The following is a 23,963-nucleotide window of genomic DNA, read 5'->3' on the forward strand; positions in this document are numbered from 1 at the left end:
TATAATTAAGTACCGCAGCTCAGGTTACACGCAAATATACGCACGATATACTTACGGGATGCATGGGGAGTCTGAAGGGTTTGGGTCCCGGTGGCGGCGAGACCCCGGGAGGTGGTACCGGCCAGCGGGGCCGAGGGCAGACCGGCATCCTGCCGGCGAACATGTTGACGCTGGGGCTGGTGAGACGCGGTGGCGGCGAGGGCCCGTAAGGAGACTGCGGTCGGAAAGGCAGCGGCGACCAGGTGCCCCCGGGTCGTGGGGGACCTCGACCACCCTGCCCGCTCTGCATCGTGCGGGTTCAAGGTGTGACGTTATTTGAAGTAACACGACACTGCCATCGATCCTGAAACGAAATCACAGTTTAATTTCATTGATTATATTGCTGTCATAGATAATGATGATGTTAAGACGATATATTAACATTTGTTTTATTATCACAAGAGTAAGAAGTTCTACCCAGTGGATAATAAGCATTTCTCATGACTATTTTATATACCTGACATGTAGAAGATCACTTCGTTAAGTGATCCCCTGTGTAAAATGTTTTAAGTATTACTCCAAAGTTTGTATATGTCCGTTTCAGTCCATAAGCTCACGTCCCTGCTCATTTAACTGATTAGCGAACATATTGGTATGCTCTAACACTCTTTTATAGCGTATTTAACATAAACATTTTGAATTACACTCGTTATTGGTTCTAGAGGGATAGTATGGAGCATCAACAATGGTACAAATAACAGGTTAATTCAAAAGTCCCCGACCTGACACATAGATGGCGCTACTAGGATCAAATCCATTTGTTTTTTTAGTTAGCCCTAACCCTCAAAAGGTGCGTGTATTAATTTGACAGCTGTCGGATTATTAGTTTGTGAATTATAGCATTGTGAGTGAAGCAACTTTTGTTATTGTAAAAAAAAATTGATAAAAACGAATTTCGCGTGTTGATACAATATTGCTTTTTGAAAGGAAAAAATACAGTTGAAGCAGAATTGGTATGCTAAGTTTAGAAGTGGTGAAATGAGCACCGAATACGGTGAAGGCAGTGGACGGCCAAAAGAGGTTGTTACCGACGAAAACATTTAAAAAATCCACAAAATTATTTTGAATAACCGTAAACTAAAATTGAATGAAATTGCAGACACTCTAAAGATATTAACTGAACGTGTACATCATATCATTCACAAATATTTGGGTATGAGAAAGCTCTATGCAAAGTGGGTGCCGAGCGAGCTCACTTTTGACCAAAAACAACGACAGGTTGATGATTCAGAGCAGTGTTTGAAGATGATCAAGAGTAATAAACCCGAGTTTTTGCATCGATATGTGACGATAGATGAAACATGGCTCCATCATTTCACTCCGAAGTCCAATCGACAGTCATCCGTGTGGACTGCACACGATGAACCCGCTCCAAAGCATGGGAAAACGCAACAATCGGCTGGCAAGGTTATGGCGTCCGTATTTTGAGATGCGCATGAAATAATTTTCATTGACTACCTTGAAAAAAGAAGGACCATCAACAGCGGCTATTACATAGCGTTATTGGACCGTTTTAAGGACGAAATGGTCGAAAAACGGTCGCATTTGAAGAAAAGAAAATGCTGCTTCACCAACACAATGCATCGTGTCACAACGATGGCAAAAATCCATGAACTGGGCTTCGAATTACTTCCTCATCCACCGTATTATCCAGATCTGGCCCCCAGCGACTATTTCCTGTTCTCAGATCTCAAAAGAATGCTCGCTGAAAAGAAATTTTCGTCGAAACTGAGGCCTATTTTGAAGCAAAGGACAAATCGTGCTACAAAAATGGTATCGAAAAGTTGGAAGGTTGCTGTAATCAATGTATCACCCTTGAAGGGAATTATGTTGAATAAAATAAACTAATTTTGCCAAAAAAATGTGTTTTACTATGGTAGGCCGAAGACTTTTCAATTAACCTGTTATATGAATGTACAGAATGTATATGAGCATTTGATTAAAATGTTCGAGGAAAGAATGAATACTAACTCTTTTGTAGATATGGCAAATTCATTAAGGAGAATTCAGTTATGAAGTTTAATTATATGAAGAAAAATGTACACACCTCGTATCATAAGAATCTAAGGAGAAATAGAATGATATCAGAACGATCCAACAAGAAATTAGGTGGATTTAGCTTCCAGGGGATACCATAGTCGGTTTAGAAAAGAGTTCAATGGAAATATAATAAAATAACTCTGACCTACAAACTATTGTGACTGTTTAATTAACTGCAGTTTAAGTCCTTCGATAATATATACATTTTCATTTCATTTTATTTATATTAGAATATTTTTATATATAGAAAGTAAAATAAACTAAAATTGGTTAAATGTTAACTTTAAATGCGGCAACATTGCACCGTTTTGACGTCCTAAATTGAGATGACGTACTGCTACTTTGAATAGACTATACTGCTCTATGTCTTCAACCGTGCTTCTAGGCCTTCATTGATCGGATTCCATTTCAATTTCTCATGATACGGCCAGCCGATGGTAATCGAATCATCAAATAATCATGCGTCAGGCCGACGCTCTATTTTTATTTGATACGGTCTGTTCGCAATCAACGAAAATGTATGAAAATAGACGACCGACAGAGATACATTTTTATTTTCGATCGTTACTTATTTATTACCCGCGAATGCATTCCGTACCGACTCATTTTCGATCCGAAAGGCTTATTTGACCCTCTTTACGGGCCGGATTTATCCAACGACGATTACGGCCTACAAAATCGCCGGTTTATGTAGGATAAAGGAACGAAAACTTCGTTACGAATTACTTCCGAGAGAAAGTCCTTTTTTATACATCCTAACCTTGTTTCTGTATACTATTATATACCTTATACTGTAAACTATTCGAATCTCACTTTAAACTAGTAAAAAATCGAGTAAAACTTTTATTTTCGAAATGTCAAACTACTTAATATAGAAACGTCACCAAACGTCATTATTACAACCTATTTTACAGTATTATTATTATATGCTGAAATAATTAGTTTTCTTGGCATAGAAATGTCACATAACACATTTTAATTTTTTGTATTTGGGAAATATTCAAATAAATGTATTTATAATTTTATTACAATATAATATATTTTATTACAATTTATTACAAATAATTTACTGAAATATTACTTTAAATTGATCAAAAATCTTTTAAATCTTCTTTTAATTTCGAATTGTCAAATTTCTTAATATAGATTCTTCTCCAAACGTCATTATTACAATTTCTTTTACAGTATGATTGTTATTATATACTTAAATAGTTTTTATGGCTTAGAAATGTCACCTAACATTTTTTTTTAATTTCCTGTATTTCGACAATACTCAATTGAATTTATTTATAGATTTATTAATATATATTACTATTTATTTTCTTTCATTTGTAATTTATTAACAACTTATTCAAATATCACGTCAAATTAATCAAAAATAGCATAAATCTTCTTTTATTTGCGTATTGGCAAATTACTTAAAATGGAAACGTCATTAAACGTCAACATTACAACCTATTTTACGGTACGGTTATTATTATATGCTGAAATAATTAGTTTTATAACTTAAAAATGTTATATAACAATCATTTTTAATTTATTGTATTTCGACAATATTCAATTGAATTCATTTATAATTCTGTTAATATATATTAATATTTATTTTTATTTTTAATTTATTAAAAATTTATACTTGGGAAACACTTGATTATTATAATGTCATTGTCAATGTCGTTTATTATGAATTCACCATTTGTATGAAAATACTACATTAAATGATAATTTCAGTAGCTACAAAAGCCCAAATATCCACATTTTTATTATAATTAACATTTAGAAAACCAAAAATCACAATAGGAGCTAATTTTAAAGAATCTTAGTCGGTATTTAATAGACTTCGGTAGTTTCCGCCTGATTTTGAAACGTTGCCATTTACAGGCAATCGGAAGGTAGAATCCAACAAGTTCGGATTTGTAAGGTTAAGAATTTTGTTGGTTATAGTTTATTTGTTCTTGTACTGTTCATATTTTTATTATAAAGAATAAAGAGTAATGGATAAATCATCGATTTGTGAATATTATCAAATAAACTTCTAATCTGAAAAGACATTTCATCCATTCTAATCATAATTCTATACCAAATTCATTATATTTTAAGGATAGTTGACCCTGAGGAAGTAAATATACGAATAAATATGGCTGGATATCCTTTATGTAAGTATATATCAAAAAAAATCACAGCTCGTTGATCATATAGAGTCATTCCACAACATTAAAATTGAACAAGAAACCTTAAAGTTTGGCTCGCTTGAAGATAACGTTGAGAGAACAATTAAATTCTCATTTTATAAGTTTGGAGGTTCCTATTTTCGTAAAACTATTACCACTAAATAAGAATAAAATCGATCAAGATTATATTATAGAAGATGAACATTATATCAAAAACCTTAGTTAAGTTTGAACCTGAGTTTCAAGGAAAATTTAAAGTTATTTCGTGAATTCTAGACTATACATTATTCTCTTTAAATATACGAATAGTTTATATTATTTTAATGTTTATATATTGATACATAATTAAACGTTGTTTTATTTGCTCTTTTTTCTTCAAAATTAATTATGCTTATAAAAGGTCTTCACATTACCGTTTCATATTATAGATGAAAAATGTGCTAATTGAACTTGAGTCATAACGGAAATAGTATTTAAATTATATAATTTTAAGTTAATTTGTAAGTTAAAGATAAGCTATTCTATTCTTCAAATGCATTCATGAATTCTTTAACTATTCATATATTTTATACGAACTGGCAACGTTGCAAATTCATATCCTTAAGGCATGCCATGATTCTTCAGAATACACTCTTAAAAAATTACAGATTGCAATTAATTAAAAATAGTAAATAATATAAACAATTTTATGACACATGTAGGATAATTATATGGATTTTCATGGTGCGCCTGGAGCCCAAACCTGACACAGGCCATACTTCCATCGTTCTTCTTCGGCCCGGCATCCATGGCTAAGATAAACAACTAACAAAAATAACGGAATGTTTATTGTGTTACCCGAGCAGAATCGGTCGCCCAGTCAGAAAAATAAAATAAACGCCTTTAGGAAATTTACGGTCAATTTGTAAATAAGATCGCCCAAAGAAGCGCATGACTAATATTTCTGGATCATCATGTTAAAATGCAACGGATAAAAATACATGCAAGCACGATGTTCTTCCGTTCTGCTTTCTCATTGAGTGAGCTTTAATTTTGTTCTCAAGGCTGATCTTTAGCCAAGCTTTTTTCCCGAGAACACTTATTTTCGCTTATGACGAACACGTGAGTATATATAAAACTGTTTGATTATAATAAAATTGACGCCACATTCAAGTACACGAAGTTTTAATGAAATATTTTTTTACCTTATGGCATATAACTGACATTTGAATTTTAATTCTGATTGTGTCAAAGTTATTATTTGTCAAATTTTTAATATTATACCGTCAACAAATGCCAATGTTACAGCCTATATTCAATTTTACGGATTTACCATGACATTTACCTGACATATGACATTTATCAGATAACTATAAAAGTTTTTATATTAGTAGTTAAACTAATAAATAAAAAGTAACAGATACTATGTGAACCTGACTCGTAACATTCATCTGTCTGGAATTGTAACAAGAATGACTTATATTTAGAATCAATATAATTGACCTATTTTTAAAAATAATGTAATTAGAAAAATATGTCAGCAAGAGTGCGGTTGCCCGTGCAAATCCTGTGTTGCCAAGTTTGGAAATTATCGGAACACTAAATAATTTCCTTTTTTCTTAATCTCTACAATCACGATTTGCAATAAACCAGGGAAATTATACAATTTGAAGCGAATATATAATCCAGTTTAGCATATATAAACTGTGACATAATACGTTCGCGTAGTTTGGCACTATTTTGACACGAGTAGGATGTTAAAAATTCACGGATAATAAATGATAGCAACTGCAAGCTTAATCCGTCCACATGGGGGAAAAACTTCCCATAAACTTCATTGGCGATCGAGTGAAATTAAACAGGATCGGATCGAAATGATGAAACGACTTTTAAAATAAAATTTCTTGGAGCGAGTTATGACTAACAGTGTTTCTTGGGATATATTGTTTGGTTCATTTATAAAACTTGTTAGATATTTATTTTCAAAAGTAGTTTTATAAAAGCAGTTTCCAGTCCAAGGCCTAGTCGATTATGAAATAGTTTTGTCGTTGAGAACGTCGCCAGGCTATCCATGCAGGCATCATCGCGATGTTTCTGCATCCAATAATAGCAAATTTTCACTTTTATTTGATTAATATATTAATACTATACTTAATATATATCTTCTCGCAATAATGAATGCTTATGCTCATAATAAAGGTATTATTAGCTTGACGTTAAATTATATTTGTTTTTGACGATGATTAGACTGTATTTATAACCTCAAAATGTTGACAGACTTGACAGTTTCCATTTAAATAATTTACTGGTATCTCTCACATTTCATAGTGAAGTTAAGAAGACTAGTTCAAAAAGAAAGAAATGTTTCAGTAAGGTAAGTTGATTTTGAAAAAACTTATAAAGAAATTGTTAGCTTTTAACGGATATAGGAAGAGGGCGACAAGACAAGATGCTTCTAGTGACTAAATGCTTCTAAAAGTCTTCAAACAGCAACAAAGAGAGAGATACTAAACAGTGACAATTTTTTTATTATTCCTAGGTTAATAGGGAAAAAAATTAGACGCAGTGTTGCCGCGTTTAACAAAGCCATTCCAGATTGCGGAGCCGGGTTGATGCAAACGAATCGCGTGTCCCAGTTAATAGGAATCGATGCGGACTCTTGGATGAAAACGATGCGGCATAAGGGATGATCACGACGAAAAAAATGAGGTCAATAAACGGCACTGCACGGCACACAAATTTACGATATACTTACCGGAAAAATGTCGATATTTTCCAAAACGCGACGCACAACCGAATGGTTAACGCTCGAAACTGCGAAAGAATGGTCCGTTGGGCTTACGTATACGCGCTGCCCCCTTCCCGTGGGATCAACTTTTAATTTTAGAATTTGGCATCGGCCAAACGTCGAACGTCCCGACGCTAGCGTCGTGGTTGCGGCGCTCTCCAGACGCTGGAAGGCATATATAATTTTGGACTGTAGTCGGCAGCCAATAAAAATTCATCTCTTTCTGCTATATACATATATATGAGGATCATATTTTTTAATGACAATCGGCACAGGTTGCAGTAAGCAATCAGACACCTCCTTGATTTTGCTCTCATAACAAATGCAATTTTAAAACAAACAGATCCCAATACATTTTTCAAATTATTTCTAAATTTACAATTTTAACTTACACATTTCGTTACATATAATCAATTTCATTACTCCAGAAATTATTGCTTAAACAAAAATAAAGAACATTAAAACTGAATTCATACTAACCGAGATGAAATAATGAATAACAACCAAAAATTATGTTTGTAATGAAATAAAGGGACTATAAATAAATCACAAGGCAATAAGACACTTTTAAGGTTTGCTGGCTAAAAAACCAACGACATTTATTAAAGCAATACAAGGTAAAATTTCACGAATTTCATCTTTATATAAATACTATAGGACAGTGACAGAGCTAAAAATACAATATGTACAGCAATTAAAATCGAATAAATACACTTGAAAATTTATACATCAAAAGCAACTTCGACACTTTCTATATTCACATCTAATAATTGTCTAAATTAAAAAGTAACACATTTAGTTTACCAATTGTGATGTTACAAACACAAAGAGCTACACGTAGAGGTAAAACTATATATATATTTGTATACTGCCACTGTACCGAATTAATCACCATTTAAAAAGTACCCAGTTTAAAAGGTCTAATCAACTTCTAATATAGAATAGATTAACAATCTAATAGAAACTGATCAATACCCAAAAAGGTTTATTCAATATTTATCTGACAATATTAAATTTGCAAGAATTTGTTAAAAGGCAAAACTAAATTGTGCCGTTTTCTATATTATAAAGTGCACAACGAAAACTTAATTGATCAAATGTTCAACATGATCAGAGTTGACAGTTTTCTCTATTATGACTCTGAAACATCAGTATTTCTCTATTTAAAATGGTAAAATTTACTTTTTACTAGGCGAACGCGACCTAGAACGAGACTTTTTGTCTTTTCCCACATCACCCCATTCTGACAGGTCATACTTCGATAAATCCCCATCATCATCGTCTTCTTCATCCTCATCCTCATCTTTCTCTTCCTCTGCATCAGACTTACGATCTTTTTCCTTACTATCATTCCTTCTTCTACTGTTTGACCTTTCCTCATGCTTTCTTTTCTTCCTTCGTCCAAATTCATCATACTCATCGTCTGAATCATTCCTCTCTTTATATTCAACTACTCCTCTGTCATTATAACCACCACCCAATCCTGTTCTTTCCTCAACCTCACCAAACTTTGGGGCATTACATACATTGCATTGCTGTCTCCTTGCCCAGTTTACATTACCACATTTATTACATTGCCAATCGTCAGCGCTAAATAACCCCCTGCTCTTTTCAGCTGCTGCCTTACCAATCTCTGTGCCCAACTTTCGTTTTTTCGCAGCCGTAGGTGCTTTGCCCTTTTGACATCGATTACATAAGGTTCTCCTAGCAAAATTTAGGTTTCCACATTCATCACAACTCCAATCACCCTCACTGGAAGCTGAGGTTTTTACAGCGGGCGGTGGCGACGCAGACAAATCAGCCATTGACCTAAAACAATGTGGTTGATCAACGAAACGTACAAAAAGAAAGTGAAGTAAATTCAAATAAAAAAACAACAGGATATAATCCGGCAATTAGGTGGCACAATAGGAAACTTTAAATAAAAGGTACATAGCAACAATCGTATTCGATTGTGAAGTATGTAAAAAAATCATAGATACTTCCTTTAGTAGCACTTATACCTTTACTAACCCTATAAAACTAAATTTAAAAATCACAAAAACTAAAAAACAATACACAAACAACACAATTACAAAATCGGAAATGTTGGATAAAAATGACAATTGATGTGTTTGACAAGTGGACTAACCGTTGTTGCTAAAAACAATAATATTAAGAAATATGCAATATTATGAATTTAATGGTCAGAACTGTCTTTAAAATAGCTTATTAATTGTTTCTTTAAAACAACTTGTAACCTTTTATTTTGACACACATTATAGTACCGATAGATATAAATTGTGTTCATCCTAAGGCCAAATTTATTTTAGGAGGAACTCAAGTTAACCTATAATTAAAAATAACGCGATCCAAGCGTCTTAAGTTTTGCTACTGTGCACAAGAATACCTTTAAAAATATAAAACATGTCTAAAGCACATCCACCAGAACTAAAAAAGTAAGAATAAATTTAATATTACGGTATGGTAAACTTATTGTTTCCTATTTATATTTGTTTAGATTTATGGATAAAAAACTGTGCCTAAAACTAAATGGCGGCAGGCAAGTTACAGGCATATTGCGAGGTTTTGATCCTTTCATGAATTTGGTAGTCGATGAAAGCATCGAAGAATGTAAGGATGGATCTAAAAACAATATTGGAATGGTGGTATGTTTTGACATTTTTATAATTAATTATATTTAAATATTGTTTTTGGTTTTCAGGTTATCAGAGGCAACAGTATAGTGATGCTAGAAGCACTAGATCGAATATAACATAGCCTACCCTTAAAATTGTATATTTATTATTTAAGGAATGACTAATTAGTTTTAAGTGATCAATTTTGGGTATGTAAAATAAAACTCTTCAGTTATTCTGGTATTTTTATTATATATTCCGGTGCAAATTAGTTTTACATAGTGCTACGGTTATTAAAATTGTTCACACTTAAACAAGAATCAACAACAAATACATTTGTTTTATCATTATAACATTTAACATTATGATGGACACACATTGTTTCCTTCTCTATTCTACCATCTAGTGATATAACAAAAATAGTCTAGACCTGTGGTCGAGGCATGATCAATTTGTGTCCATTTTATTTTTTTTAGAACAAGCATTCACTATTAACTTTTAATACTGTCTAGTGTAATTTGTATATATCTAGATAGACGAAAAAATATACATTTATCAATCCCAAACTATGTATCATTACATTCATAATGGTGTGTCTGGAGATTGGTTTAGTTACTGAGTGATTCAACATGTTTCAGGAAACATTTTCAATCATCAGCTTGTTAACAATAATTTATATATTTCCTTAACTAGTCTAATGTCATAAGATTATATTGTTTATAAGTTATTATCGCTAATTAAAAAACTAAAACTACCATAATTGTTTTGGTGCTATTTTTAGTACTGTTCAGTTACAAATTTTGGCAATTTAGGATTGGGGAATATATAAAATTTGTTCAGGGATACCTGAAAATTGTTTTTGTGAAACTGAAATATGCTTACAGGAACTGAAAGAATTACATGAGAATCGAATAGTTTAAACGAAGGTACAATAGTAATAAAGCAAAGCTTAAAAATACATTTCATTAAATTACTTAGGTTTTTAAGGCTCATTTATTGTCGTTTGTTCCATTACTGAGTTCTCAACTCTCTATGGTTCACAACGCGTGTATAAACTATCAAGAGTTGAATTTGCTCACTTGAAAGATTAATTAGGAAACATGGCGATAATTCTCGCTACGACAGTAACATGCGAGAATTGACAATCACATTTCCTCGAAAATGTTATGGGCATGCATGAACATTTTACTAAAGAATCAAGACACAACATATAGAGATAATATGAGATGTGTGTGCGTAAAATAATGACATTCCGTGATAACATAAATGGCTGATGTAATGATGTAAGTATAAATAATTCCTATGTTACATGTAATATCTTATAACGCTCACAAAAAAAAGTATAATCAACTTGCCTAAAATTACCGTTTATATCTAGTAGTCTTCTACTGTCACATTTACAATTCAGTTTCGATGTCACTTTAGCGGATAAGTCTTCATTTTTTGTGTATCTGGTTAAAAGCCCTAATTTATCCCTAATAGACCGATTAACAGTAATACTCAAATTGACACTGTACATAGTACGTTGTCGTAGCAATATTATTTTTATTGTTGAATCATATATGTACTTGCTATTTTACATAAATAATATAATACTTTAATGCAACATGAACATAAACATATAAAACTTCACCAAAACTGTAAATATTTGTGATTTAAATTCTATACCTGAGTAGCTATCTTCGTAAATCTAAAAATAACACAACTGTTTTCACAAGATCAAAGGAACAGGAAACATGTAACTACAAAATAAGGTAAGGAAGACAGAAAAATTGTTAAAAATAAGTATAGCGTACTATATAGAGTTAAAACATATTGATTGTTATCAGTGGAAGTAAAAGTCGTCGTGATTTTGGTCTAATTTGATTTTAGGAATTAAATTTAACAAAAAATAATCGAATAATTAAGCATAAATGAATTCTTAACAAGATTTAGAAAGGAATGGCAAAAAAGTACCACATTATTTACCTATATATAACATTATATCTAATAAAGTCTATAGTTTATATAGCAGAAATTGACACTAAATTGAAATTGTTCGTCATAAAATATACAGGGCCAATCATAATATATAATAATCTAATTTTATGTAGATAATGTGCGATAAATAGGCCTATTAGCACAAATAAATAATACTGAAAGTTAAATAATCACGTGCTGACATAGATGTCAAAATTCTAAGTTTAAAATTACTTCTCAAAAGTCTTTTGCATAAGACCTAACCTAATTTTTATATAGTTTAAATATTAAATGTAATATGTATCTGACGCGCCCTGTATATAAGTGATGAAAGTAATAATTGAACTAAAGAAATTGACAGCCAGTTCTAATTAGGACGGGTACTAAAATCTACATTCTCCTCAACATCTATACAAATAGATAACATATACATCGTCTTTTTTTATCGATATTTTTTTGTAAGTGATTTTATTCAACACGAATTTTTCTTTTTACATCAATACGATTGTACAGGGACTTTTGTGGTATTGGACATAAACTAATTATTCGTCGAAACGGGGAAGGAACAACAGTAATCAATCACCAAATAACGCTTAATTATTGTCAAATCAAATGCCCGGAGACGTGAAGCCGCAAAGAAACGTCAAGCGCAAATCATAAGCTCGCCTTTCATTTGAACCGATCGGCGCCTAGTAATCCGTGGGGCATTCGGGAGGGTTTAGGTTACCAAATACGTTCAGCTCGTAGAGACTGGCGAACGTTATGAACACCAGATACCAGATCATGAGGATGATGCCGAAACGCCGGTCCAATTTCCAGCCGTTGTAATGAATGGCGACGACCAAGAAGGCAACAGTGGATAGGAGAGAGAATGTCGAGTACATTAGGCCTGTAAAAATAGTGTTAGACGTACAAAACAATGGTTAAATGGCCTGAATATACGACTGATGATGAATGGTTTTTATATTTGTCAAATTCAATTGTTTTTATGATGTAAGATGTAACAAATTGTCGAATTTTACACAAAGAAGAAGAGTTGAGGTTATGCTGTGTGTACTTGGCAGAAAATTAGAATTTTGATATTCCTTACCTTTACTGGTGACTTTAACGCGTGATCCGGGTTGTACGATTGCGGTTTTGATGAACCAGGGCAGCCCCAAGCACACCAGAATATCAAAGACGTTCGATCCTATAGCGTTGGATACGGCCATATCTCCATAGCTAGAAAAACAAAAGTAGCTGTCGTTTCCTGACGGTTTTTCACTGACTCACCCTTCTTTTATCACCGCTATGCTGGATAGAGCGTCTGGAACCGAGACTCCCGCAGCTACGAACGTCAAACCCATGACGGTGTCCGGTATTCCCAGTGTGTATCCTGAAAGAGTCGTCGATGAAATGACGAAAGTTCTTGGTAAACTAACTCCTAGTTAGCTCGTACCTATTATAGTGATCATCCACACCATGAAATACGAGTAGAACGATATCCACACCATCGATACAAAAAATGTGAAAGGGTACCAGTTTCGGTACTTTTCGCTGCGGCAATCGGGCATAGTGTATATACAGAAGAAGTGTATGGGGTAGAGGGTGTACCATTTGAATTTTGCCCATTCGCCAGCCTCTGCTATAAGGGATCGAGGAGGTTAGAATATCGACGCCGTACCAACAAAACAGTGTGACGTACCTGCTGGCTTGACCAGGGGATTCACCTTGGTCGCGGGATCATATTCCTTGGGTCTATAGTAATCCTGCTGAGCTGGTGCCATCGTCGTGCTCTGAGTAACGCCCGCTTCGTTGGAGGCTTGGTTTAGAGCCGCGCCGCTTAGCGGTTCCTGGAAATCTGCAAGAACGCATTAAATAGAGACGTCAATAGCGGAGAAAAATATCAAAAACAGAAACTTAAAGAAAAACTACAAATATCGATATCGAACCACGCAAGATTCGCTTGATGACCGGGGTGGTGCGAAATCCCTGAATAAAAGTTCGATATTTTACTTTGTGTTTAAAAGTTCGATATTCTCTTTTACAACAATCGATACTTCTTTAAAGAAAATATCGATATGTCTTGGAAAATATCGATATATAAAAAAAGTATTTTTTTCAGGATTTCTAGAGTTAATTTATGTTAAATTTCTGACTTATATCGATAAAACAGCCCATCCTTAGTACATATAAAAAGAAGAATAATAACCAGTAGAAGGCGTAGTAGTATGTCTCGAGGATGTCGAGTAGAAAAAAACCCTCCGAGAAAAATATCGATAATTAGTTATATCCATATTTTTAAAAATATCGATATATCGTAGGAAAAAAATATTGATATTTTACAAAAAATATATCAATATTTTTAGGAAAAAATAAAAGTATTGATATATCGACTCAAAAAAATATCAATATTTTCTAAATATTTTAAGAAATAGCAAAAAGTTTAATAAAAGCTTAAAATTAAGTACCGATTTTAAAAGTTTATTAAAAATAATTAAAAGGTTTTTTATAATGTTTGTGATATATCGTTAACTCTTTTTGAAAAAACATCGGAAAAAATATCGACTAACAAAAATATCGATATATCGGTGAAAAACTATGCGCCAAAAATATCGATATTTTTCGACATCCCTAGTATCGATGTCTAACTAGAATTGGAAATAGAGCATTGAATGGCTTAAAAAATGCACCAAAACCTTGGAACATACTACAATTTAAGATATCAGATTATGACTACTGCTTGTTCACTAAAGTTTATGGTCACTTGTTAATATTTGTTGATGATTCATTAATAACAGAACCCAAAAACAGATAACTTAATAGAACGTCTTGGAATCTTGGCTTTCTTGGAATGGAAATAGAGAAGATGTAACAGGGATTAAAGATTCGAGAATGACGGCCCAAAAAATATCGATATATCGATATTTTTCGGCATTCTTAGTTAGCTGTATTTAAATTGAGATGTGATGTTAAATATCGATAAAATATCCCATTCCTAATATTTAGAAAAAGGAGAATAAATAGTAGAGGGCGTTGCCTCAAAGGCTTACTTTCTCCTGGAGGATGCTTGTCCGGGCTCCACTCTTGGCCGGGACTCCATTGCGACTGGGGAGGCTGCTGCTGCTGCTGCTGCGACGGTTGCTCGTTATTCCACTCCATGCCGTAGTTGGTGTGTTTACGTTCGTCCTCCAGGTTCTTGTAACTGACTAGGCCCGATTGTTCGTTGGGAGCCGTCGTCTTGAAAGGAAGCGGCAGGGTTTGAGCCCATTTCTCCAATTGCGGGTTGAAATGCAGCACCACGCAGTAGATGGCGTAGGTCACCAACATCACCGTCGATTCGATCCTAGATTAAGGAAATTAATATCGCGTTTCGAGTTTGATCACGCCGAACTTACCAGTTCACGCCTTTATCACCAATGACCGCCAACATAATCAAAATGGAGAGGGCATAGAAGATACTGTCACGCACCAAAGGCCACCAGTTCAGGTAGACGATAGCCCCGGTTGATAGAGCGCACACAGATATCACAAACATTATGTTGAACACTGCCGAACCAATCACACCGGATATACCTAAAAATCCACAAAAAAACAATAGTTTTTCGGTACCCCACACTTACCAAGAACTCACCTATATCGTCTTCAGCATAAAACACTCCAATAATAACCGTGGCTAATTCTGGAGCGGAGCTACCTGCCGCCATAAAAGTAGCCCCGGCTACATCCGGGGACATTTTCAATTCTGCAACATCACATAAAGCATCAACTCACAGAATAAAACTCATTAAAATAAACATCCATTCAGAATATGCATAAATATCAAGCTCGATATTAGCCAAACAATAATAGTGGTGTCTAGTATTGGAGGATCATAGTAGGCATTCGTTAAACTTAGGTAGTTTACGGCTGGTTTTGCGACGTTGCCATTTACATCGCGTCCGTCGTGATCATGTATAGTCCATTCAAAGTTTTTTTGTACCTACGTTATCAAAATGTTTAATGTATTGCCTGTCGTAATTTGTAAATTCGTTTTAGAATCGGACAATATTTTCCTTCTCGTTTTATTCTAGTTAAAAAGAGTGTGTCTCTTTTGATGCTGTCTGATCAATTCGAACACGTAAACGAATGAGCCTGTCAGAGTCGTCCGGTTGTCAGACGTATGCAAAATTTTTGGAAACAATAGTGATAAGAAGTTAAAACTAACCTATAAACTATTGCGGCTGTATAATTAACTGTAGTTTCAAGATGTACTATAACCCTAAATTAAATTATATTTGTTACCTTAGATGCTGTTTCATTCTCTTTTTTTCCTTTTTTTTATATAATTTTTCCTATTTATATGATACTCTTCAAATATACATACGATTTGCAAGAACTGGCAATGTTGCAAATTCAAATCGTTGTGCGCGTGCCATGTTACCCCACAATTAGAATTTTTTATAATATTCAGTTGAAATGCAAGGATTACTCGAACGAAATAACATTTTAATCTAATCTACCAGTTATATTTGTAGGAGATACTGTTCGAATTAAAGGTACTCGTGTATATCTGTTTGTTGAATGCTTATCGCGTGGACTTACCCTCGCATATCCTATCCAGCGAAGCCACGAAATATTCATCGCAAACCACCGCCAATCCTATAAACATGTAGATGGCGACCAGAGTGTGTATAATCAAGCCACCGTGTTTTCTCACATCCTGATGCATGAGCGGTCTGGGGAACTACCGAAAAAAATATTAATTTTCCTTCACTAAATAATCAGAACTAATTACAAATAAATCTGAACATATTCCGAACAAATTTATATTACACTTTAGGTTATTTTGGGATAAACGTCAAAAGTGACATTTCATTATCATTTGACATAGTCACCTTCAAAAATGGAGGAGGTTCTATATTCGACTGTATGTTTTTTTTGTTATGTTTGTTCACCGATTTCTCCGTTAATTACGGGCCGATGTTCAAAATTCTTCTTTCTGTCGAAAGAGTGCACTTCCGAGGGGATCCCATTGGAACCAAATCAGGATTTGATGAGAGAAGGGGGGGCTGATGCCGAACCCAAACAGTACAAAAATAATAATATAATTTTGTGTAATATACACAAAATTAAATTACGAACAAACCAAATCTAATTTGTTGCTCCTACCGACTTCAAAATGATCAGTTAATAGTAGTTAAAATAATATTGCAAACAGATAAATAGGTTTATGTCGGTATTAAGTTAAATTGTGTGTATATAGTAGAATAAATACTTTATTTAGTTATTACAACAATTATTATGTGGATATTTTATTTTAAAGTGTTTTTTTTTTGTGTCAAAAATCTAAGTTTGATTATTTTTTACTTTTTAGTGGGTTTCTTATATATTTTTTAAGTCGGTTCTTTGTTCTTTGTTTAAAAATATTTTATATAACATGACATTGACATATAAGAATTAAAATATTACTACCACTACTTTTTAGTTTAATTTTTAAAAAAAATAAGGATATATTATTTTTTAATATTGACATCAAATTTTCCAAGTTAGTCTCTGATTAATGTCAAATATTTGTCAAGTGTAATTTGTGAATAAAATGACACTGAAATGTGTCTATTCAAAGTTTTTTTAATAGTGTCGTTGTGACGTAACGTCGAAATATTGCAATGTTGCCGAATTAACTCTGAGTTTTAGTTCAGTTTGGTTTTGACATACAAAAAAATTCTAATCTAAATAAAATAATTGAACAAAAATATTATGAAATATAATTTATTTTAACATTATAGTATATCTAAAAACTACAGTTAATTATACAGCCACAATAATGTATAGGCAAGAGTTAAAATCTCTTATCGCTATTGCTTTCAAGATTTTTTCATACATCTGACAGCCGGACGACTTTGACAGACTCATTCGTTTACGTGTTCGCAAATTAGACAGCATTTATCCGTCTGGTTGTCAGATGTACGCTAAATTATTGAAAATATTAGTTATAATTACTACAGGTTATAAACCGGCAAACATTATTTTAGCCCTTTGATTATTTTGTTCATTTAAATCGTTGCGTAATATATCATATTACTTTGTTTGAAAATGCCGAAAACAATAGATATTCAGGGTCACAAATTGATTGCGGCTTTAATAGGTTATTTCGAAAAGGAACGAGATAATGGGGGCCCCTTTTGCCGGTAAAGTCCGTTAGAGATGTAATTATTGATGATATTAAATAATATAAGTCCCTACAATTTTATTGAAAATGTTTTTAGGGGGTTGCTGCCGCCCTAAATATTAGTTCAAAATTAAACATGAGCATTAGGTTACAACGTATGAGGAGAGAATGAATACTAACTGTTTTTTAGATATCGTAAATGCATTAGACAGTATTCAGTGATTAATTTTATGAAGAATGGTATACATAGATAGTAGAAGAAGAAATAAAATATACAGTGATACCAAGATGATTTGACAAGTAAACATTCCATTGAAGGAAACAAGACCTAAACAAATAAAGTAAATATGCTCTCGAATGAAAGTAAAATACGTTTCTCAGATATACAATTTTTAATTAGGTAGATTAAGCCTCCAGGGGGATACTACTACATAAAAAAACGCGCGTAGAAACTCTACCTCACGTGATGGCGTCGAAAAGAGTTAAATGTAAATAAAACCTATAAACTATTACAGCTGTGTCTTAATTGTATTTTTAAGTCCTTCGATAATATATGTATTAGATTTACTGTAATGTTACAATAAATTATAATTCATAACATTTTTGTTCAATTATTTTATTTAGATTAGAATTTTTTTGTATAACAAAGCCAAACTGAACTAAAACTCAGAGTTAATTCGGCAACATTGCAATATTTCGACGTCACAAATATCCATGATGCATTACTAAAAAACCTTTGCATAGACTGTATAGATGTTAGCATAACGCTGCATGGTAACTTGATCGTGATCATAGAGAATCTTTTAGACCATAACAAAATACGTCAACCAAACTAGGTCAGACACCCAGTCTAGACTAACTGTCTTTCCCGGGATGTTTTTTACCCTCCGATATTGTTTTCATTCGATTGCATCAGTCGTGATAATTTACCAAGGGTGTGTCTCCGTGAAATATATTTTTTGTAATATTGTTTTGGATATAATTTTATCGAAAATAAATATATTAGTGAGGGATATTAGTAGCTTACCTGCCGAATAGCTGCTGGTGTACAATCAATGGTCGCATTCGAGACATTTTCCTCATTTTTCTAGAACAAATTGAACAAAAATTCTCAATCCAAGGCTCTAGATTATTTTATTCGAGAGATACCTCGTGCTTTGGTCTGATAGCAGAACTGTTATCGGAGGCATTGGGTCCCACAACCTTTTCATGCTCCTTAGCTTCGATTTTCTCTTCCAGCGTCTCGTGATGTTTGTCATCGGACTTGGACTCTTTCTCGCTTATTTTGTGCTGTAATCAGTTACGATTGATTTTCGCTTGAAGCAATGCCTAACACACTATCATACCTTTGGTGCTGCCGTTGTGGAATGACCAATTACATGAGCAGTCGATTGCGTGCTGTGAACTTTTAAACTGATTGGGATAGTTGGTGAGCCAACGGTTTTACCCTCAGCAGCGTCAGTACCAGTATGTGTTTCACTCTTATTAGTCGTCGATACCGCGTGAATAATCGAATAAACAACGAAAATTATCGATATTTTAATGAACTTATGTCGTTCACTTCTCCTCATTATCTAGAAACAAACAGAATTCGTAATTAAACTTTTATTTTTTGCTATGCCACAACGCCATCTTTTGCATTTACTCTGTACTAAATGAATTCAATGATGTAAATGTCGAAGCACTGTCAATGTCAAAATTCTAATTGTCAAAAATATTTTCCAGGTAAGAAGAACGTTAAAAATTATCAAAATATCAAGATAAATTTAGTCGAACAAAATATTTAATTTAAAATCTTAAATAAGAATAACCTTAATCTAAACTACACTATACGTCAAGATATATTTAAGGCACCATCTACTAACACAAATTTTCACTATAAGAATCAATAAAAGGACACAGGATAAAAGGACTATAGCTTCCAAGAAATATTATAGCTCCATTATAGGTCTGTGCAAATGAATATTGTACTATTTTAAATGAAGTTTACATTGCCACAAAACGCTATTCTTATATAACTTCCTGGACGTCATCAAAACAAAATTAATTAAATTAACTTCATAAATCCAAGAACAGTGTCACTCTTTAACTATTTATAACCGATCACTAGATGGCGCTACTAAAATTAAATCCATATATTTTATAGTTAGCCCTAACCCTCAAAAGATGCGTGTATAAATTCGACAGCTGTTGGAACATTAGTTTGTGAATTATATCATTTTGAGTGAAGTAGCTTTTGTTGTTGTGAAAAAAAATGATAAAAAGGAATTTCGCGTGTTGATAAAATATTTCTTTTTGAATAAAATCAACCATCTCCGATTGGTATGCTAAGTTTAGACGTGGTGAAATGAGCACCGAAGACGGTGAACGCGGTGGACGCCCAAAAGAGGTTGTTACCGTCGAAAACGTTTAAAAAATCCACAAAATGATTCTGAATGACTGTAATTTAAAACCGAATGAAACAGCAGACACTCTAAAGATATTAACTGAACGTGTACATCATATCATTCACGAATATTTGAGTATGAGAAAGCTTTGTGCAAAGTGGGTGCCGCGCGAGCTCACTTTTGACCAAAAACAACGACAAGTTGATGATTCGGAGCAGTGTTTGAAAATGCGTAATCGAGCGTAATAAACCCAAGTTCTTGCATCGATATGTGATAATGGATGAAACATGGCTCCATCATTTCACTCCGAAGTCCAATCGACAGTCATCAGAGTGGACTGCACACGATGAACCCGCTCCAAAGCGTGGGAAAACGCAACAGTCAGCTGGCAAGTTTATACCGTCTATATTTTGGGATGCGCATAGAATAATTTCCACTGATTACCTTGAAAAAGGAAAGACCATCAACAGTGAGTATTACATAGCGTTATTGGACCGTTTAAAGGACGAAATCGCCGAAAAACGGCCGCATTTGAAGAAAAAGAAAGTGCTACTTCGTCAAGACAATGCACCGTGTCACAAGTAAGTAAAAACGATGGAAAAAATCCATCCATCCACCGTATTCTCCAGATCTGACCCCTTGCCACTATTTCCTGTTCTCAAATCTCAAGAGAATGCTCGCTGGGAAGAAATGTTCGTGGAATGAAGAGGTGATCGCCGAAACCGAGGCCTATTTGAAGCAAAGGACAAATAATACTACAAAAATGGTATCCAACTGTTGGAAGGTCGCTATAATCAGTGTATCACCCTTGAAGGGAATTATGTTGAATAAAAAACTAATTTTTGCCAAAAAAAATTTTTACTATGGTAGGCCGGGGACTTTTCAATTGACCTGTTATATACCCAATAAAAAATATTAATAATGATTTTATCAAAACGCATAATACTGAATTTTTAACTATATATTGCCTATTATTATATCAAAAAATTAAAATAATCCTAGACTAACATAATATTTTATTTAGAATTAGAAATAAGGGTAACACTGACTTAAACTATACTGTAAGTCAAAATATATTTTAAGAGCCATCTACTAAATTAACTTTGCACTATACGAATCAGCCACAAAATTACAATATATATTGTTAAAGACAGTAGGTTAAAAATAAAAGAATTTTAGCTTCTAAAAAAGATTCTAACTCCATTATAGTTATATTCTCATTCATTAAAACTATATTCTCATATGACATCCTGGATTTCTACAAAAAAAATTAAATTAACTTCATAAATCCAATAACATTGTCACTGTTCGATTTTTATTAGCTATAGGGACTATGCCTCAATTGTCTTATCAGGTCAAAATCGTATAACTCTCTGTACTTGTTAAAAACAGTTTCCCGGAAACCAATACGAAATAAACGATATATAATATACCTAGTAAACAAATGTCTACAATTATTTTGTTAAAACGTAACGGAATTATAATAAATAAGGAGAAGGGTAATTTAAACTATACCACAAACATTGAAATATAATAAGAAACGTAATAATTGTAATAATTAGTATAGCTTGCGTTGGATGAAAAAAGTAAAGAGGATTGCAAAGGGAAAAAATGAAAAATTTTGTATGGCTACATATCTTATGAATAGGGTCCAATTAAACACCTATAAAAATACATAAATAAGGAGGTTTCGCAATCAATATTGTAACATGTAATTAGTATCCTGGACTTATTTTATAGATTTTTTTTTGTTATAATATTTTCGACAATAATTAATGTACAATTAGAAAATAAGTTATCAGTTGTCATTTTACATGTTATTTTTTTATATATTTAGAAAATCTTTTATACAAATGTTTACTATTATTTAAATAAAATATTTTATTAATATTATATTTTTTAATTTCCCTCTGTAACATAAATACATTTTATTCTTATTTTTTAATATTATAACCTATCGGGGCTATTCCTCAATTGAATGACTATATGAGGTCAAAATCGTATCTCTCTATGCTAAGTTAATTCAATCTTCATAAAACAAAACTGTTAATGTCAATGCTAATTGTCAAAAATAATTACCGGAAAACCAATATAAAATAAAACGATATACTATATACTCCATAAAACGTCTACAATTATTTTGTTGAAACGTATGGTGCTGAATTTTTAAATATATTTTACTTATTATGAAATTTATTATTATTTAATTTAATATTATAAATAAGGATAAAAGTAATTTAAACTATACTATACGTCAAAACATATTTTAGGCGCCATCTATTAACTTAACTTTGCATTATACGAATCAACAATAAAACAAAAATATGTATGATTAATGACAGTAGCTTAAAATATAGGGACTATAGCTTCTAAGAAAGATTATAGCTCCAATATATGTTTATGGAAATTAATATTGGACTATTTTAAATGAGGTTTACGTTGCAACAAAGCGATATTCTTATATCTATAACTTCCTGGACTTCACCAAAAAATATGTAATTAAATTAACTTCATAAATTCAACGACGGTGTCACTGTTCGGTTATTTATAACCTATCGGGGCTACGCCTCGATTGACTGACTGTAACCATTCACTCTTCCTCGGTATTTAATTGTTCTTTTACAGATTCTCGACGACAGCAAGATTGATGATGATGATGGATGAAAAAGACAATTTTTAATCGATAACGGTGCGTCTTGAATGGAGTCGGGGGTCTATCGTCCCCTCCCCCCTTCTTTCCGGATAGAGGAACGGGAAAATTAGACGTCTTCCTGGAAGAGTTCGAGAAGTCGTCGGACATTTTTCCTGTGGATGGGGGTTTCGCTATCGGTAAGCGGGGTAATAAGAGTTGGGGTAGGTAATGGGGAGTGCGATAAGGTTAAGTAATGCTCACGTGACCCTCAGGGTAATTATACGTCGGATATATCCACCAATGGGAATGGGGATGTGGTGGGACGTGATATATGGCGGTTTTTCGTTATCCGCTGGTACGGTGCGACGGCATCGCGATTAGCTTCTGTTGTCGCGTGGTTCGGATTTAAATATAGTCCAGGAAGACGTTCGGGATGATGACCGAAGCGTTTGCCTCCAAGCCGACGGACATAAACATATTCTCCAAAACAACCAGCGACGTAATATCCACGGTACTACTTACCGATCGATTGATGCTGCCGAAGAGACCTTTTTAACTAGAGACCGTGACTAGTCACCACCACTGTGTTTTCGCCTCAATCGGTCAGAGCGAGATGCCGTCGGACCAGGAAAATTGTCGTTTTCCTCGATGGAAAGCCGACTGTGGACGCCGGGACGTATAGTGCGGATCTCGGCCGGCGGCACGGCGCATGGCCCAATGGAAAATCCACGATTGGATACAGTGGTCCGAAGGTGCCGTCGTTTCGGGACAACGGCGCGGAAATTCTTAGATAGATATCACGGCCCGTTTGATCGTAACAACAAGCCAATGCCCTCTTGCTATCAACAACAGTTACCTAATCCTTATCGATTATAAATTATCCTGTCAGTCCTGGTTCAATACTTATATTCACAGTTCACATATTCAGCACAGATCGGACTTAAAATCCGAGAAATGCACTAGCTATAGTTTATCCAAAGTAGCAATGAACTTACTTCGTCAAGATATATAATATATTGCCTATTACAGTTTGTAAATTAATTTTAATACAAAACAAAACTTTCCTTCTCATTTTATGTCAGTTAAAAAGAGATACAATGCTGCCTGATACGTTCGAATATGTAATTTGAACCACCTTGCAAATTAAAGGTCGTTCAGTTGTTAAATGTCTGCAAAAGTACGATACGTGAAAGAAACGATATATATATATATATATATATATA

General features: G+C 33.4%; 4 protein-coding genes across 8 annotated transcripts in view; 1 reads left to right on the forward strand and 3 right to left on the reverse strand.

Annotated features, from left to right (window-relative positions):
* The window catches only part of Msp300 (Muscle-specific protein 300 kDa), a 232,527-nt gene extending 225,478 nt beyond the window's left edge, over window positions 1-7,049 (reverse strand). The window contains exons 1-2 of the mRNA XM_076409219.1: window positions 6,982-7,049; window positions 56-343 (exon numbers count right to left, since the gene is read on the reverse strand). Coding sequence (XP_076265334.1) covers window positions 56-289 — 234 coding nt within the window. The 5' untranslated portion in view covers window positions 290-343; window positions 6,982-7,049. The remainder of the gene's footprint in view (window positions 1-55; window positions 344-6,981) is intronic.
* On the forward strand, window positions 6,554-9,868 carry SNRPG (Small nuclear ribonucleoprotein G). Of its 3 annotated transcripts, none has more exons than XM_076409247.1 (4): window positions 6,554-6,600; window positions 9,327-9,452; window positions 9,515-9,662; window positions 9,719-9,868. In XM_076409247.1, exons 2-4 carry the CDS (start codon window positions 9,421-9,423, stop codon window positions 9,767-9,769), a joined length of 231 nt encoding a protein of 76 aa, XP_076265362.1. In that variant the 5' UTR covers window positions 6,554-6,600; window positions 9,327-9,420; the 3' UTR covers window positions 9,770-9,868. The 3 variants fall into 3 exon arrangements, with proteins under 3 accessions (XP_076265362.1, XP_076265361.1, XP_076265363.1); XM_076409246.1 differs by lacking the exon at window positions 6,554-6,600 and adding an exon at window positions 8,818-8,942; XM_076409248.1 differs by lacking the exon at window positions 6,554-6,600 and adding an exon at window positions 9,160-9,199.
* LOC143199425 (zinc finger Ran-binding domain-containing protein 2) lies at window positions 7,580-9,278 on the reverse strand. 3 transcript variants are annotated; one of them, XM_076409232.1, is made up of 2 exons: window positions 9,028-9,159; window positions 7,580-8,823 (listed from the first exon to the last, which is right to left on the reverse strand). In XM_076409232.1, exon 2 carries the CDS (start codon window positions 8,817-8,819, stop codon window positions 8,193-8,195), a length of 627 nt encoding a protein of 208 aa, XP_076265347.1. In that variant the 5' UTR covers window positions 8,820-8,823; window positions 9,028-9,159; the 3' UTR covers window positions 7,580-8,192. The 3 variants fall into 3 exon arrangements, with proteins under 3 accessions (XP_076265347.1, XP_076265349.1, XP_076265348.1); XM_076409234.1 differs by having other exon boundaries at window positions 8,042-8,823; window positions 9,146-9,278; XM_076409233.1 differs by having other exon boundaries at window positions 8,042-8,823; window positions 9,018-9,125.
* A 2,262-nt stretch (window positions 9,869-12,130) lies between the features above and the next one.
* On the reverse strand, window positions 12,131-23,401 carry LOC143199419 (putative sodium/potassium/calcium exchanger CG1090). The gene is made up of 13 exons (XM_076409223.1): window positions 23,263-23,401; window positions 19,068-19,295; window positions 18,871-19,011; window positions 18,749-18,808; window positions 16,155-16,296; window positions 15,205-15,315; window positions 14,969-15,146; window positions 14,624-14,916; window positions 13,276-13,431; window positions 13,030-13,215; window positions 12,864-12,966; window positions 12,682-12,812; window positions 12,131-12,480 (listed from the first exon to the last, which is right to left on the reverse strand). The coding sequence occupies exons 2-13, from the start codon at window positions 19,290-19,292 to the stop codon at window positions 12,281-12,283; spliced, it is 1,926 nt and encodes a 641-aa protein (XP_076265338.1). The 5' UTR covers window positions 19,293-19,295; window positions 23,263-23,401; the 3' UTR covers window positions 12,131-12,280.
* Window positions 23,402-23,963: the final 562 nt, after the last annotated feature.

The sequence above is a fragment of the Rhynchophorus ferrugineus genome, unplaced genomic scaffold, assembly GCF_030347505.1.
Source record: "Rhynchophorus ferrugineus isolate W39M unplaced genomic scaffold, kcgeb_rfMv2 rfM7, whole genome shotgun sequence".
NCBI lineage: Eukaryota > Metazoa > Arthropoda > Insecta > Coleoptera > Curculionidae > Rhynchophorus > Rhynchophorus ferrugineus.

Excerpts from the sequence above, each read along its gene's own strand:
- LOC143199425 (XM_076409232.1), bottom strand. The coding sequence starts at position 8,819 with ATGGCTGATTTGTCTGCGTCGCCACCGCCCGCTGTAAAAACCTCAGCT.
- LOC143199419 (XM_076409223.1), bottom strand. The coding sequence starts at position 19,292 with ATGAGGAGAAGTGAACGACATAAGTTCATTAAAATATCGATAATTTTC. Across the intron at positions 15,147-15,204 it reads TTATGCTGAAGACGATATAG|GTATATCCGGTGTGATTGGT; the intron begins GTGAGTTCTTGG and ends GTGGATTTTTAG. Across the intron at positions 14,917-14,968 it reads GGTGATAAAGGCGTGAACTG|GATCGAATCGACGGTGATGT; the intron begins GTAAGTTCGGCG and ends TCCTTAATCTAG.
- SNRPG (XM_076409247.1), top strand. The coding sequence starts at position 9,421 with ATGTCTAAAGCACATCCACCAGAACTAAAAAA. Across the intron at positions 9,453-9,514 it reads CATCCACCAGAACTAAAAAA|ATTTATGGATAAAAAACTGT; the intron begins GTAAGAATAAAT and ends ATATTTGTTTAG. Across the intron at positions 9,663-9,718 it reads AAAACAATATTGGAATGGTG|GTTATCAGAGGCAACAGTAT; the intron begins GTATGTTTTGAC and ends TTTGGTTTTCAG.